At 41.6% G+C, this 18,269-nt stretch overlaps 1 protein-coding gene across 5 annotated transcripts in view; it reads left to right on the top strand.

Moving 5' to 3' along the window:
- Positions 1 to 18,269, top strand: part of LOC126092035 (nucleolar protein 4-like) — a 442,215-nt gene that overhangs the window by 407,315 nt on the left and 16,631 nt on the right. For 3 of the 5 annotated variants that reach the window (XM_049907436.1, XM_049907434.1, XM_049907437.1), the window contains 4 exons: positions 14,648 to 14,763; positions 15,277 to 15,441; positions 15,596 to 15,811; positions 16,137 to 16,280. In XM_049907436.1, coding sequence (XP_049763393.1) covers positions 14,648 to 14,763; positions 15,277 to 15,441; positions 15,596 to 15,811; positions 16,137 to 16,280 — 641 coding nt within the window. Of the gene's footprint in view, positions 1 to 14,363; positions 14,553 to 14,647; positions 14,764 to 15,276; positions 15,442 to 15,595; positions 15,812 to 16,136; positions 16,281 to 18,269 lie in introns of those variants that run through there. The other 2 variants (XM_049907438.1, XM_049907435.1) reach the window with 2 other exon arrangements.

Below are 18,269 nucleotides of genomic sequence, written 5' to 3'. Positions count from 1 at the left end.
GAGGATGTAGCGTGCTTGAAGCCTGACTTTTTCGTACTTTATGCTCGTGGCCAAAGTTTCATACATGAGTCGCTGAATGATCGCTTTATCGAGCAGGAATTTGTCTTATCGAGTTGGTACATTTCAAAAAGCATAGGTTTTACCCATTCTCCAGATAATGGAAAAACCAACACATTCAGTATATGTTTGCAGCTCATCGGTAGCTTAAAACGAAACCCATTTCGTATTTACCGACCGCCTGTTATGTTTTCTCTAAATATTCTCGTAAACAGGCTGTATGTAACTTTTTGTCAGAGTGCTGTCATCCGGTATTGACCTTCGTGTTTATTTCTCAAGAATTGATTTGAATGCAGCATTTTTTACCTTGTGGATTGGAATTTATGATCGGACTAGCGCCATGGCAATATCCACAGTAAACTCAACCAATGACCAATGCGTTTCAGATTCTGAAGCCACGGCGTGTATCGGAGTACTTTTATTAGGTTTCGACTTGCGAATTTCAGTGTTCTTTAAATGTTTATTGTTCTGAATGTGCTGGTTAATTCTATTGCATTGATGCTTGTCATCAGTTGCATTATTTACTTCGCAGAATGATGACATCAGTTTCGATAAAGTGAGCCTTGGATTCATGTGAACGTTTACTTCGCTCCAGACCTCAACATCCAGCTTCACAACCTTCTCTGGTTTCGACTTTTGAGGAAGAATGGGCTACCATTCCACCACAGACTTAAAAGGTACCTGACTGAGTGTCCACAGCGGAATACAAGTCGTCTGAAAGACGCAACGCATTTTAATGGCCACTAACAGTTGTCCAGATACTGTTGATCGGATAGTGTATGCTTTATAACGGAGGTCGTCGGTGATGCGGGACACATCAGTTATGCTGAAATGAGAACGGTAGTTGGCAAACCACTGGTATGGAGATCCGCACGAATCCATCATTAGGACTGATGAGTGGCATGGAGCTGCAGTTCAACCAATCAGGCACCCCTTAGCACTGGTGCCCAAATGGAGCGCAGACAGTGACAAGTTAAAGCTTTGTGTTGGTTCTTGAGTCAGAGTTACGCCATCTATAGCAATCCCCCGTAACTCTGCGAAGAGTAAAAGACTTCTGTTGCTCATCCTTGTTCTTCTCCTCCTGCTCCTCCTCGTCATGATCATCCTCATATTCACCATTTAAATAGTCACCAGCATCAACCTCACCGACAGCAACCTCATAATTTTTTGTCCTTCATACAATTAGAAATACCTGAATTTTTTGAAGAAAAAATTTAATCTGCTGACTGTGAGGTCTGTCACAAGGAGAGAAACGCACCGGTCACAAACTGAGATAGGAAGATACAAGTGTGCGAGAAGGAACAAATGCTTTTCCAGTAAGACGAATGGTACCTCACGTTGTCTCCCAGCAACATTTTATGCTACCATTTATTCCTTTTTTCATGAAGCTGTTTTATAATTCGCAGAAACTTCTGATGGACACATTACAGTTGAACATGACCGCCAGTCAGCCACCGATTTCGCTGTTTATTTCGTTCCGTGTGAATTTAGTCTGCATGCTCACAATTTCTAAATGCCGTGTAAGTCACCCAGCTGTTCACGAAATAAGGTTTATTACCCGTGATAGTCTGCAAATGGACAAGTATTTTATGGTGTGCACCAGCGCTCGTAACTTCATAATCGGCAGGGATACTGAAAGTGAATGACGCTTGTAACTGTTTGCAGTAAAACTTCTTGTGCAAGGCGGCGGAGGACGCTGTCTACGCCTCTTAGTTCCTTCCTCAGATACCGAAAAGATGCGGAAAGAAGAAAAGAATCAAGACCCACAAATCATCCCAAATGAACTCAGCCACTAAAACACAACACCACCTACAGCTGAACAAACTTCTATCTCTTAAAACCCTATCTCTCCACAAAAAGGGCAGGAATGAAATATGTAAGTTAATAAATGAAAACTTGACAAACACGATAAAATGGTTCAAATGGCTCTGAGCAATATGGGACTTAACATTTGAGGTCATCAGTCCGCTAGAACTTAGAACTACTTAAACCTAACTAACCTAAGGACAACACAACATCCATGCCCTAGGCAGGATTCGAACCTGTGACCGTAGCGGTCGCGCGGTTCCAGACGAGCGGCTAGAACCGCTCGGTCACTTCGGCCGGCCAAACACGACACACATGCGCCTAGAACCGCTCGGCCACAGCTCTGGCGGTGTATTCAACTCTAAACACTTTATAAGTACCACGTTTGCTTACATTAACATGGTAGTAATGTTGTTAGACTTTTGTTGATTGACATAAGTCATGTTGATGGAAGCTGAACATCTTCATCGTCCGAAGAAGACGTATCGCTTTAGTAAGGCCGAAACACTTCTGTTGACGTCGAGTTACACGCATACCGTCAGCCGGTGTGGCCGAGCGGTTCTAGGCGCTTCAGTCTGGAACCGCGTGACTGCTACGGTCGCAGGTTCGAATCCTGCCTAGGGCATGGTTGTGTGTAATGTCCTTAGGTTAGTTAGTTAGTTAGTTACAGAGCCATATGAGCCATACACGCATACCACGTCGCTACAGTGTATCTGCTACACCACTTCTCACGCCACTCGTCACGTTTACCGACGACTGTGGCGTCTCGAAGGGAATCCGCTCACAAAACTTGAAATAAAATAAAATTGCGAAATCATGAAAACATATGTCCCAGAACGATTGGGTTGACGCTAGGAGGCCCTCCGGTTATCCATTCATTGCCCTGGCTGAAAGGATGGCGAGCGGTCCGCTGGCGCCAGGGCGTTTTTACGATTGGTAAGAAACTGCGCAGTAAACGGGGTTTCAAAGCGCGTGACTTGCTGCTCACATGATTTAGTGCCCTCAGCCGCGCCCGACCAGGCGTTTCTTCTAAGCGAGGCGGCTCGAAGCAGTGGTGTTGATAGCGGCGTGTCGTGGTCGGAGCGAGATGCAGAAGAGGGGGTTTATTGTTAGCTCATGCTACTACTCCCATACCGTCTCACCCTCGTCGTCAAAGGAGCGGACGCCACTGGGGAACAGCCATTTCTCAGTGCACTGGCCGTTCTCAGACCCTAACAACGGTGGGCGACAGTTACTACAGGAACGTTAAAATTGTCCTAGCGAGTGGAGACTCTGCCAACACCGAGCATATGAGTTGGTGCTACAATAGAACGGGACTATTGCTGTGAAGCATTTTATTTCAAAACCATACGTATTTAGTTATTGTCAACCTCCGTATACTCCCCTGCCGTATCGCTGCAACGCTCCGTACGAATTTTCCATTGAAGGAGACAGTGATGGAAGTCTTCCCCTGCGAGATCTTTGATGACGCGTGCCGCTTTTTCTTTCACTGCTTCAACGGGCTGAAATCTTGTTCCTCTTAATCCAGAGTTGACCTTGGTGAATAGGTAAAAATCACATGGTTTTAGGTCAAGCGAATAAGGGAAGGCAAACAGACGACTTCGTTTTATTTGAAGAGTTTTGGGAAAATGTAGCTCATGCATAAGAGAGACGGCGTGTAGAACGCTAGTGCGAGCCGTTCTTCAGTACTGTTCGATTGTTTGGGATTCCCACTTTGTCGGCTTAAAGGAAAACGACGAAGCAATTCAAAAGCGTGATGCCAGATTTGTTACTAGCAGTTCCGATCATCACGCGAGGTTTTACGGAGACGCTTCGGTAACTCAAATGGGCACTGATGAGGAAATCTAGAGAACCGGTATTTGAGCCAGACTGCAGAGCTATCCTACTGCCGTTAACAAACAAGAGAAATTAGGGCTCTTACAGAAGTTTATAGATAGTCGTTTTCCCCTCGCTCTCTTTGCGAGGGGAGGGGGAAAGGAAATGACTATTAGGTCTAGTGGTACGTGGTACCCTGCGCCTACGGCGGCTTGAGGAGCATGTTTGTAGATGTAGATCTTATGACCTCATTTCAAAAGACACTATCCATTTCATTGAACTGAGGAATACTGCTCTGAAGAACCCCAAAATCACTATGACCTTTCTGGAAGGAAATCACGAATCCAGTCACACAACTGAGACGATAATAGTGACGCATTTTAATTAGAATCCACGTGTAAGGAACGCTGGAAAAAGCCTTCTGAAAAGCTGGAAGTAAGAAATCAGTTGGAGATTCCCTGTCAGTGGCACTCATTACTCTGTGTGAATAAAGAGCTGGTTGTGTTTCACAACCAGCGATATTTTCCGAATCCGTGCTGTGTGGCAATAGAGCGTTTTCTTCGAGGTAATTTCTGATGTTCGAACATAGGCCTGTTCTTTTTCGCCAATTGGGTTTCTTTTTCATTAATCACTGTTTAAGACAAGGAATACGTCCTCGCAACCTAGGACAGAAAAGCAGACATGCCATAACGCGTCATTATTGCTCAAAGTTGGCGATTACTCTACAGAATTGTAACGTTAGCTATGAAAGTATGCATGAAACTCCCTTGAAATGTCTTTGATCTATTGACTGAATCAAACAGAACTGATAATGTAGAATGTTTCTGCCGTGCCCATGTCTCGCCGTAGACTCATTTCTCTCACTGTGGCTAGCAAACATCCACACGTTAGGAACAGAATTCTGTACTCTATATGGACAGTGATGGAATTTCCTGCTATTGCTGAGAAACACTCATTTGTTAGGATCTTTTCTACTGAATTCGTCGACAACATTGGAAGTCGAACATCGCTACGTTTCTCTTGCCTGCCACGAACGACAGACGTCACAAACGGAGCAATGTTTAGTTACATGGCGTGCACACATCGTACAAAGCTATTCTGAGGTAGCGGAAGTGTATGCGGTCTGTTACGGCTACGGCAGTTCAGGAAGACTGGTGCTTCCAACAGCATACTGCTTCTTTCAATGTAGCCCCACCGTCTCACCACCGCAATTCTTATTTCCTCTGGAGTTATGTAAACATAATTTGTTGAAAGAAATCATTGCGTGGAATGAGAGACTGTCACGCACTGTAGCTGCTAGGATACACCAGTGTTCCTAAACATCGTTGCACTATTTCGTCATTCACATTAAGTCTACATCTGTAAAAAAGAAAAAGAAAAAAACACCTGACAAGCTTTAGGGACAGGTTATTTACACCTAAACAATAAAAAGGTGTCTTAGTGAACAAGGACTCTGAAATGCATAGGCCTACCACAAGAGCAGTGAACACTTCTTCGTCTTTGATACTGTGAAACAGTTCTCTTCTACTTCAGGCTCTTTGCTTTCCATATTTTGGGAGGACCAGGACAAGAAAAAAGAAATGTGTAGTCAACATGGGCTCTAAAATTGATATCTTAAAGAACTATTAGCGCTTGTTCAGTAGAAGAAATGTGTTTCACACTAGCGAAGATGAACGATCGCCTATAGCTGTTAAAGTATGCATTTTAGACTCCATGTTAACTGGACATTTTTTTCTGGATTTGGGCCATACTAACTCCTCCCAAAGTATGGGAAGCAAAGTGCTTGCAATAGAAGAGACGTATTTCACTGTATTGAAGATGAACAGGTGCTCATAGCTATTAGGGTATGCATTTCAGTGCCCATGTTTACTAGAGATTTTTGTCTTGTTTTGGTGTAAGGAACCTATCTCTAAAGTCTGTCGCTGTGTTTTGGGACATCCTGTATATCTACAATTACATACATACTGTTAAGTGCTCGGTAGAGGGTACTTCCCATTGTACCACGTATTAAGACTTTTCCCACCCCATTCGTGTATAGAGCTCGTTGAAGAGTGATTGCTGAACGCCTTTGTGCGGGCTGTAGTCAGTCTAATCTTGTGTTCGCAGCCTCTACTGATGGTATTATATTCCTAGATTCACCGCTTAAATTTTGTTCTTGAAATTTACTACGTAAATTTACTAAATCTTCCGTCGATTCTTGGTAGACCAACATTATAATAAATGAAAAGCGCTAGTTTGCTTTTGTTCTACAGTATTACTTTTATTGTGTTAACCGATTTTCGGCTTACAAGGCCATCTTCAGACTTTTACTGACTATTATCGCCAAAAAGGTTACAGTGTTTGTAAACGACATTTGAAAAGATGTGTAATGTCTTGGAAAAGACGTTACACATTTAGATTGAAGCTGAAACATACAACAAATAACGTCTTTGACAGTGTAGTCATAATGCAGTGAAAATTAAAAAGTTGGACAGTACATAAATTTATGTGGTTCATTTATTTAATGCAAACTGTTACATAGGAACAGTTTGAATATAATGTTAATGATTTTCCTGTTTGCTTCTTTTATATTTGTATATTGTTCAACTTTTTATATTTTGAAATGCAGTACCACCACACTTTCAGAGATGGCATTTACTGTGTTTTCGTTCACACTCCTCCCTTTTTCCTGCATTTATTCGTTTCTGTTTATCTTATAGATATTGCTTAAGTTCCTCATATATTCTGTAGTTACAGTGATAATTCTTTTAATTGGTTTGTGTATCACTCTCCATATTTGATGCCTCCTGAAGTAGCCTTACCAAGTACTAATTTTATTTTACTGGCTTTGTTTATTTAATTTTTTTCTATTTATTCCCTTTATAAATTTTTCTGTTCAGCTTTTTTCTTTACGACCACTCTGTCAAAGATCATAGGTGCTGATTTTGGTTTCATTGTCGACTTATAGGTATCTGGTAATAGTCGACTTACTTGATGCGGACTATCATTACAAACATTTAAAACAATTCCAATCAATGCTGATAAACACTACTCGACACCACAAAATCATGAACTGAATGAATAAATCTGTAAATGTGGGCAATGTTCCCGCCATAGTTCGTTCAAAAATATTTCACTCTTCTGACCCCATGGCCACATTTGGCAAGTCGCGAATGTATTGCACTGGTCACATCAGACACGTTCAGAAGAAAAAGATTCGTTTAAATCAAGGGAAAAAATGACGGGTTGATATTTTCGTAACCAAGTATAAATAAAGCTACAGCAATATTTTCATTTCTGATTTATCAGAGATGGAAACACAGCTGTTGGTTTATTTATTGCTGGTTATACACGGTATAACCGGTATCAGTGCAGACATTTTTATTTATGGTACCTTAACGTTAACACATGTCAATGTGTTGACTGTTTTTTTAATGTGTAGAACAGTCTTTCTACAAACACGTCACAAATAGGACGACGTGATGTTTTCTGCAGGGTCGTACTGCACCACTAAATGGACTGCGTCAATCATAGACTAACCGTTTTGCGTCCACAGTTCAACACCCGACTTGCTGCCCAGAGGAAAATAAGCATTAATGGCACGCTATTGCCAAATGTGCTTGGAAGTACTAACCAACCTAAAAACATACGACTTGTAGTGGCTATAATTATTAGTCTGCTGATGAGGTAAATATTGAAGTAATGTTGTTCAGTACACAGTCCTTTGTCACCAGTAGAAATATCTACTCTTACACCCATTACATCGTACTGTAGGCCTGTCGTCTCCCCGAGCAAGGATGGATTTAATTGAAAAAAAAAAAAGTAGATGTTCCGTTAACATGGGTGTGAAGATGTTTCCAAGATTTCATTGTCGATATTGAAACATCGATTTTTAACCTACGGGCTTCGACATTTCGTAAGTATCTATGATCATCGAACACATCCCTGTTTGTGATAACTCTGAGCACCGTCGTCCTAGGAGGTAATGTCAGCTATTCATCAGCCCCTTAATGATGTATATAGGTAAGTGCGCCAATCGCACAGAGACTTCTCGCGCAGCCTGTACCGGGAATGAACAGTTGATGTGTGATGTAGCCACACGGGCGGGGAACAGGTGCGCCTCCTCCGCTGAAGCCCCACTTGTCAGGTAGCGCTGGTTCCGATCGATCGGTTGCTATAGCGACGGCACGGAGCCAGCTACTGATTTTCTGCTGCACGCCTTTTTCTTATGTTTCCGGGGCGCAGTATTTCCACGCGGGCGCGAAGCGACATCGCTGATATGTAGCTGCCTGTTTTCGCGCAGTAACACACTAAGCCCCAGAAACCATACGGGAGGAATATTAAACAGAAGAACACGCATCTAAGTATTATTTTCAACTTAAATTTCCCAATGAATTGTGTACGCAGCAGTTGCAATTAGTTTATATCACTCACACATATTCTCAGGTGTTAGGATCAGATGATTTTATTTTGGCCCTGTAAGTCACAGTTTCGCTTCAGTAGTGATTTTCAGTGCATCAGCGTCAGTAAGGCTCCAAACGGCGACTTGATATATGGGAGGAAGTAATTGCAGTATTGCACACATATTCGGATTTGTCCCGTCTAAGGGTGATTTCCCGTGCGCAGAAAACCTGCAAACTGCATTAGTCCCTTGGTGTCTCATTTTACGTAAACCAGTGTTTTCATTAGCTGAAGTCCCTTATTTAATCCCAGTTTGTTTATTAGTCGCCAGATAAATATTTAAATGTAGAGTGTGAGGTTGGAGGTATCACCGACACTGTAGTATTCAAAGACAGCAGTTGAACATGGGTAGGATACGAAATCGCTCACCATCTTAATGGTAACATCTCAGATTTCCCCCGAAGGGATTTAGTGATTTTGTTGCTGCCCTGTTTAGGTTTGCCATCAGTTGGCAAATAAAAACCGTCCTATTTATTACAAAAAATGTCTATGTTACGTAAGTAGACTACTTGCTTTAAGTCTACAGAAAAGTAGTATGGTTACGAAGAATTTACATTATTTAAGGTCTTTTGTGATTATTAGTCACTACTAAGATTATATTCAATTTTTGCCATGCGCCGGTATCAACCACTAAAGCCGTCTTAACACCGGATCGAACTGATTTAGGGAAATTACACAAAATGTATTTTGTATAGTCGTCTGGGAATCTGAATTTCCGAAAACGAGCCCAGTGCATTCAACACTGATCCAGCGCTCTTGCTGAGTAATTTTATAAGCGTTGACAGTAGTTTGTTACCAATGTTGTATTTGCTTCTTTAAATAAAGAAGTAGTGAATTTTTCATCTGTCTGGCCATAATTGTCCGTGATTGCAGTATAATTACTTAAGATATTTAAAATGTGTACCGTTTTGTTTCATTCATTTAAAACTTCGTGAGTAGACTGAATAATAATAAAAAAATACAAATTTGGTTTGTTGCGACAGATATGGACGTGTGATTTTCACCTACTGCTTTTTAATGGTTTTGATGGAAATCGGATCCGCAGTGGCCATGAATTTAAATACTCCATGTTGCCTTCAACTGACGAATTTATTTATGCACTATTTGAAAATTTTGGCCTTGGGCCATTTTGCAGGACCATTTTTCACGGAAATGTTCGATCTTCAGTAACTCGATTATATTTTAGGTTTAAGTAGTGACTAAACAGAACATAGATGTGTCGTATGTAATAAAACAGTACACAAAACATAGATTGTGTTTTATGTAATAAAACAGACACACATTTGTTGGCGGTTTAGCCACCAAATTCTGTGAAAACTGATATTGGCCCCAATGATCTGCAGAAAGTGCTGTACATTAAGCAAGCTTTTAGAGTAATACTTTTCAGTGGTAATTTGATATGTATGATTAAAACGTTCCAACTAACATAGTTGGTATGGTAGCGCATCATTAGGTCTTGTTATGGCTGTTTTAGAGTCATTCTACGGTACTGTGGCGAGGGAGTTTAAATGTGTATCAGGATTGCAGAGAAACAAAAAATTAATTACGTATCTTTATTTCTGGAGTTGATAACTCAGTTTTATGAGCTCTCCTCGTAGATGCAAAGATGCATCTTTGAAATACCTATCTAGACTAATGGATGTAGCAAATGGGAACTTTCGTTGCTCATTAAGACATTGTGTCATTTCGTTTAAAGAATACTACTAAACCTCCATTTCTTTGAAGAATCGAAGTGCCATGTGTAAAGCAGGTTCAAACTTCTGATAATATAAAGCAGGTTCAAACTTCTGATAACTTAGCAAATGAGTTAATGTGTTAAATATTTGATTTAAGCATGCAAGCGAGAAAGAGTTTAGAAATGGCTAGAAATTATGTTATTAGGGTTGTTGGAAGTCACTAAATGCTATCATTATCGAGCACTGGATGAGTATAGTGTACGTAATTTGAGCTCTGTTTTAAACGAAAGCTCAGTATTTATGACGTCACATTTCTTGAACTGTGCGTCGTACAATGATATAATTTTGCAAGCACATTCAGTGATATACGTGGACACTATCTGCAAAATGTGTTGCGAATAGTTTTGCTAGTAAAGAACTAATAAATTAAAACGTCAGTCCTGATACGCCAATTTTACTACATATTAGCCAAAACGTAGTAAGCGACAAAGTTTTTTACCTTTCATCGTTTTGTACGGGGTGTCAGCGAGAAGAAGTTTTGTTGAGGTTTAAAATTGTGTGTTTAGTTTATTGCAAGTCAGTAAGTGCTCTCATTCACAAATACTGGATGAATAGAGTTAAGGATAAATTGCGCTTCGTGTGTTATGGCGCCTGATAATATACAGTGTGTCCCAGAAAAACATCGACAAATTTTAGGGACAGGTCACTTATACAGAAATAAGTAATAAATGTCTGTTAAACATGGGCTGTGAGCACTTGTTTATCTTCGCTAACGTGAAACTCTTCTGAACAAGCTCTTGTAGCTCGTAAGGTACGCATTTTAGAGGCCATGTTTATTAATCATTTTTTCTTGCTTCGATCCGTACTACCTCCTCCCAAAATATGAAAAGCAAAGAGCCTGCAGCAGAAGAGATGTGTTTCATAATATCGAAGGTGAACAAGTGCTCGTTTCTCTTAAAGTGTGCCCTTTAGTACCCTTATCCTGTCCCTGATATTATGTCTCTCTCTCTAATCCTTAACGTAAGATTGTACCTATCAGTAAGTAGATTCCGACAGCACTTTAAATTTTTAAGTTCGCTCAGTAATTAAGTGAAATAGTGAAAATCAAATTTTTGTTGCCCCTGCAACTGGAAACGGCTGACCGTACTTCGAGTTTGCCATGTAGTAACATAAATAAGGCTGCCAAGGAAAACAATCCTCAAAAACATAAGCATCTCACAGTGCAGTCACGGGCTGTTTATTGTATTGGGAGCAAAACACAGATTTAGTGCGGTGAACAGGCATCCCGAAGATACCAACACAAGCCTGCTGTCTAGAATGAACGGGGAGAGCAACAGGTCGGCCGGCGACGCCGCAGCTCCGCGGCGGGCGCGTCCCTCTGGGGACATTCCGCCGGCGTCGGTTGGCAGCCCTAGCGGGGAGACCGCTGGGTTATAGGAGGATAGCAGAAGCTGCGCGCTCAGTCTAGTGCGCGCTCTGGATGGGCGAACAAGTGCCGCGTGTAGCCGCCGCAGGCGCCGTTGCGATGACGACGCAGAGACCTCCGGACGGGAGACGCCGTCCGAGGAGGATACCGTTCCTCACCCGATGGCGCATGTGCGCCGATTTCGTTAACCACGGCCTTTCGTACAAGCAGGTCGCGGCCAAGTACAATGTGCACGTGAACACCGCGAAGCGCCACATTGATACTCTCAGCGCGTTCGATACGGAGCAGTGGAAGAATATACGAGTCGATTACTGCAAGATAGAGCTCTTCGACGAGAAGGTGCCGGATCCGCCGCAAAATGACGACGCCACGGTGACTGTAGAGGAAACACAGCGGCTGCCCTGCAGACGCCGCAGAGGACCGCTTCCGGAAGGCGACGACGAGTGCCGCATAGTTTTCGAGGGATACGCCAATACTGACGCGACACAGAGCGGCTGTGACACTGAGGCACCGATCGTTCACAATCAAAGCGACGAAACCAACGATAGCCGCCCGGCCGCTGAGAATCCCTCCGCATCGGACTCAGCTGTACCAGAACCTCCGGTTATCCGCCGCAGGGGCCGGGCGACGCGTATCTCGACGGGGCCATCTCTCGTGGCTATCCAGCAGCAGCAGCTACTGGAGCAGCAGCAACAGCGGATACAGCAGCAGCAACAGCAGCAGCAGCAGCAGCAACAACAACAACAACAACAACAACAACATCTACAGCAACTACAGCAGCAGCAGCAGCAACAATATCTACAACAACAGCAACAACAACAACAGCAGCAGCAATATCTACAACAACTACAACAGCAGCAGCAACAACATCTTCATTATCATCAACAGCAGCAGCAGCTTCTACAACAACAACAACAACAACAACAACAACAACAACAACAACAACAGCAGCAACAACAACAACAACAACAACAACAATTACAACAGCAGCAAGCAAAGGCATTAACATCTGCAAATTTTTCGTACTTTGATTGGGGCAATGGACAGCACTCAGATGGTTCAGGAACCTCTCATAGTGTTGGGCACTACCCGGCAATTCAACAAGCAGCCTTTGGTAGTACTGTCGGAGCACAGACTCAGGCGACAAACGCGGCCACAGGAGCGCCGAGCAGCTATTCTGTACCAACCTGGCAATTTGCACAAGATGGGAACTACCAGGGACATCTTCCATTGACGCACCACTCCAAAATGACCAGCAACTCAAATGTTGACATTTGTAACAGACATGAGGCGAAACAGCAAAAAACACATCTGTTTGGTGATGTTTTCCAGCAGCCAGTAGCTGTCAAACAAGAACAGAGTCATTTGTACGCTTCTAGAAATCCACACGCATCTTCTAGCAATGGTGTTTCGTATCATACGACTCCATCGGAAGCTGTTCGTGGCTACAGACCAGCGAGTAGAGCAAGCAGCAGTGCGTATGTAGACGCCAGAAATGCTGAATTCTTGGCGGGACTTGCAAATAGTCTAGGGCCTGCTATTCAGATGACTGCTGCAGCTGCTAGATCTATTGCGAGGCCTCCACTTGACAACAAGGATCATCTCCGTGACTGGATGGACACTGGCGGCAGAACAGCACTTTCACAGCATTCCGTGACTAACACTAATGCCTCCAATGGAAATCAAAGCAGTGTGGAAACTGCTATTGCACCATATAGAAAACAGACGGGAATGATCCAGCCGTACGCATTGGCAGAAGGTTATCCGTACCTGCCATCATACCTCATGTCTCCATTGAGCTGGATGCAGTACGCCTCCACCAACTGCTACACTCCATACGACACACCTTTGGCAAGTGATGAAAGGTCATACAGCTTATTGAATGGCTCGAGTAGCCATTCTCAAGTTGACGTCAAGCCGTTTACTTACATTTCGTCCTGGAACGAACAATTCACCAACTCCAGGATGAACAACTTTGGCACTCCATATTCCCACACTGAAAGTGTTCAAGGAGGTCGTCGAGGTCCAATCCCAGACACTGAATCGAATGGCACCCTTGTTGACACCACCCCAGAATGGGCAAGGCGTTTGGCAGCAGGTGGAGTTACAGTGACACCTGTTTCTTCTGAAGTGACCTCCAAATCTCCCCAACAGCAGACAAATAATCCTGGCGATGGTACACAGCCTCTCGACTTTAGTCTTCCTCGTGTCACAAATCAGCTACCATCCTTTTTGGATGCGGGAAACAGGGAAGCCCAGCATACTCGTGAGCAAAATCACCAGTGCAGTGAACAATGTGTAAACTCTAGCACTGGCTGCAAGTGGCAAACAGTATGCAGCGATGCTGGCATATCGTCAACTACTGAGGTAGACGATAATAATTCTGGCAGAGAGTGGCTTAATGGCCAAACCGTGCTAAATCATCCCCAATCTCAGGTTAATTATCCATCCAATACGAACAGGGAGAATGCCGGTGCTCAGAAAATGGATGAACATGCTCTCGGCACAGGAAGTGTCAGTGTGACGCATCGATGTGCAAATGGTACCAATAGTGTTGCTGTCACAATCTCCTTCCCACCTCAGACAGGTTGTAGTACTAAGGAGCAGGATCTGAACAACAACATTCTGATAGCTAACACCCCAAAAGTTTGTGGGCAGGGAGCCTCACATGAAGCGACAGCCTCCGGAAGCTGTGGCGATTTCACAATGACTGAGGCTTCACACTCAGACAAGTTCCTTCAAAATACATCAAGCAATGTAACAAACTGGACCCAAGAGAATAGTTTTGTGGAAGCCTCTGTTGAGAGAATGGAGAAACAACCAGTTGCAGGCAGACATATTCAGTTTGTGCCAGATCCAAAGAGAAGCCTTCTTGGCTTTAGTAGAAGATACTCCCGGTGTCCTTCAAATACTGGTCACTGAGTTAACTGTGTTTTACTTTCTGACTGTAAACATTTTGTATGTTTGTTGGTGATGAAGCTGATGTAATTGTAGTGGTGTTGGTGGTGAAAGCAAGTGAATGGCCATAAAATATTTGTGTAATAATAACATAGTCACAAATGTAAATAAATCCTTTCTTGAAATGAAGCTGAATATAGTTACTATTTCATGGATCCCTCTCCATTATGTGTGCAATGTACTGGTTACTGCAGTGATATTGGTTTTAGTGTTTTCATGACACGAACAGTTATATTATTTATTTGTGGAAGACATTTCTTGTATGAAGGGCGTGTGGAGAATACACACAACTATCAAGAAAGTGCCTGTCCCCCTGTGTTCTGCATTACGGTTCCTATGATGATACAAGAGGATGATTGCAGTTTTACTCATATGTATGTATACTAAAAATGGGGGAAATAAATTTTCTGATTCCACCATTTTCTCATGTGTATGTATATGCGTAGTAACTGACAGCATCATTTTGCAGGTCGTAATGGTGACCTACGTCTACATGAAGAGAGAGATGGAGTTGCTGATGAGGTCTTGTGGAGCGGATACCACAATGCCCTAGGTCTTAAGAAGTCTGCCCAGCGTGAACAGTCTGTAAGCACATTTTAAATATAATTCTTAATGTATTGAACTTTTCCTCAAAGTACTTTTTGTGTTTATTGTTATACTCATTTCTCTGCCATTCAAAACGAGCTTTTATTGCCAATTTTTTAAGTGCTTTGCTTTTGGAAAAAAATGTGGTTCATTTACAAGTTTATTTGATTACTGAGCCTTGTTTTGAAGGAATTAAATTCAATACTGATTAAGACATTTTTATGCAAGATTCACATAGCCAGTGGTAAAAGAATAAGGACCAGTTCTTTTACCTGGAACTGTTGAAATGAGCTAGCATGCTCCTTCTCATGTTTCTACTATCATCCTTTAAAAATCTGTTTCAAATATGGTCTACTTCACTTAAATGAATAAAATAATGACTTTACTGTCATGTTTGTTGGTTGTCTTCTGATTTGGAGAGCAGGCAGCTTTACTATTCTGATAACAATGTTGTGATTATTTTAGTACCATATTGTGGGAACTCACAAAACAAAATATTCTTCTTCTTTGTAGAGCCCTCTGCTGTTAAGTGATCGCAGCCTTACTCAGGAAACAGGTTCTGTGCATGATGAGACATCATCAAGTGGCAACAAGGAAGACGAAGATGATGATGATGATGACACTGAGGACAAGATTGATCCACAGCAATATGACCCTGAGAGGCTCAAAGCTTTTAATGTAATTATTCCCCTTCATTACAAATTCTATTAAATAGAACAAGATTTTCATTGCAGTTCTGAGACAGATTTGATTTCTTGTTTTTGATTCAATGACATGGTGTTTGACATATTCAGATATTAATAAGAAGAAAAAATATTAATTTACATTTCAGATGTTTGTACGCCTCTTTGTGGATGAGAACCTGGATCGTATTGTACCAATTTCGAAGCAGCCCAAGGAGAAGATACAGGCGATAATTGACTCCTGCACACGGCAATTTCCCGAATTTGCCGAGAGAGCACGCAAGAGGATCAGGACTTACCTTAAGTCGTGCCGCCGCAATAAGCGCTCTCGGGATGGAAATGGAGCATGGGAAGCTGTAAGGACTGTGAGGATCACTTTCCATGAGTCCCCATTATCTGATAAAATTAATTGTTAATAGTTATACATTCTTACTAAAAAATATATTTCACAGGGGGACTCAGTCTCTTTGCATGTTTAATAACCTCTGGATCATTTATAAAGCTTATGAAATTCATTTTCTATAAGACTGTTTGGAATTCTATTTTACATTGTATGTACAGTTAATGTGATTGAGATTAGAAACTAGTCATTAAAATGTAATTCCTGAAATATATGTGGTATGTGTATCTAAAATTGCTTAAGAATACTAATGTAGTGTACCTGTGACTTAGATTTAATGTTTCTTACAGACACGACCCACCCCTGCACATCTGACTTCAGTTCAAGCTGAGCAAATTCTGGCACAGGCCTGCGAGAATGAGAGCCATAATGCAAAACGAATGCGACTTGGTCTGGACCCTGTCAGTCAGCCATTGCCTCTTACACCACAACCTGTAAGTGCTTCAGGCCTGAGATTTTATTTGTTTGTTTATTTATTCATGTATTTTTTACCTTAGTACTGAACAACTGGAATAGCACAGCAACTCTAGTTCCCGTACTTTTCTTGTTTTTTTTTTCCCCATTAATCTTCCATCTTTTCCCCGTGTTGCCTTTTTCTTTCTTCTGTTTGTGTTCTATTTTAATTTTTTTTTGTTTTTACTGCCTTTGTAGCCTTCTAAATTCATAATATTTCTTTTTTTTTTCTTTCTTCTTCTTTTTTTAACTTTATGTACATTTTTGTGTTCTACTTAAGTTTGTGTTCTAGAGCTGATGTTAACTGTATATTAAGGCAGTGTCTGTTATAAATATAAATAAGCATTTACCTCTCAGAGCTTGTATGGAGGCTGACAAAGAATTTTATGGAATCTTCTCTACTATTGTCAGAAATGAAAAACTCTAAAAGATCACCAAGTTGCGTAACAGATGTGACTGCTACAGAGGTAATGGTGTTGTATGAGAGTGCATCAGAGTTTTTGGTTTTGCAAGATTAGCTCATGGTGTGGTGTTGGCACTGAGATAATACATGTTTTAATGTGTGGCAATATAGTAGTTTGCCTGTGGATTTAATCAGCCTTATATTTCAACATGGTTTCTTTGATGAAGCAAAGTTTTACATACATGATCATATTTAATTGTGTCATTAATTCATATCAGACTTTATATACTTCTCAGTTGGTAATGACTGGGCCCTATAATGAGAAAATGATCAGAAATAATACAACAATGGAAATTGTGGCATGGAAAAAAAAATGAGAATGAGCAACCAGTCACTTTCATATGAGTTGTGGGTGGCACATAATTCATTTAAAGATCAGACAATGGTAATGGCTTTTGACCATACAGTCTACTTCCAGTTCTGGAACAAAAGCACTTGTCTTCCCTCCAAACACACCAACAATACACATATGTGCATGCAGGTGTGTGCGCGCGCACACACACACGCACACACACACACACACACACACACACACACACACACACACACACACACAAGTATACTTATCTTCATATCCGTTTGACGGATAGTCTGATTCTGAAGCTTGCCTATAATCCATCATCAGCAGATGATTGACGTTACTGTCATGTTTTTATACACTAGTGTACAAATGCATTGATAAGAGTTAACAACTAATAAATACCATTTATCTACTATTGACAAGGGAAACTCCCCATCACGCCTCTCTCAGATTTGGTGGTAAGTTGGTCCCTTGGATAGCCTGTCAAAAACCGAATAAAGATCAAGCATTGAAGACAGGACGAAGGTGACTGAACTGTGAAAAAACAGAGGCAGAATAGAAACAGTGAACGGTCCAAACTTAATATGTGCATTATCGAGCAGTTTTAACAACCATCATGTTATGGTTGTGTGGTTATGGTGTTAGACTGTAAAGGAGGTGATCTGGGTTCAACTCTCCCTTGGTCCTGCATTTTTTTCCCCACAAAATTACGAACTTTCAGTTTTGTCATTGGCATGTCTGTTTCCTGTATTCAAATTTATGTATATGTCGTGTCGTAATGTCAGTTTGCAACAGCAAAATGTAATGAAGGGCCATCCAGACATGCGTACCTCATATTTGTTCTACACAGGCACTACATGTTATGCCTCTTGCATTTCATTTTGGAAGTTTCAACTCTTAAATTTCTTCGTTGGAACATAGTAACACCTGTTTATTTGTTGTTTTCATTTCTGTGAGAAGTCTATGCAGCATCTCGCCTGCTGTCACTATTCATCACAGAATACAAGTCATATGGTAAGACCATATTACTGTTGCAAGTAAATGTGATGAATAGTGAGAGCAGGTAAGGTGCCACATAGACCTATCACAGAAATGAAAACAAATGTGAAATATGTTCCAGTGAAGGAATTTAAGAGTCAAAACTTCCAAAACGGAACACACATGTGATATCTGTGCAGAACAAATGGGAGGTAGGTACATCCCGAG

Source organism: Schistocerca cancellata, chromosome 7, assembly GCF_023864275.1.
Source record: "Schistocerca cancellata isolate TAMUIC-IGC-003103 chromosome 7, iqSchCanc2.1, whole genome shotgun sequence".
Classification (NCBI taxonomy): domain Eukaryota; kingdom Metazoa; phylum Arthropoda; class Insecta; order Orthoptera; family Acrididae; genus Schistocerca; species Schistocerca cancellata.
The sequence above is the reverse complement of the archived record's forward strand: the minus strand, read 5'-3'. Positions and strand labels throughout refer to the sequence as shown.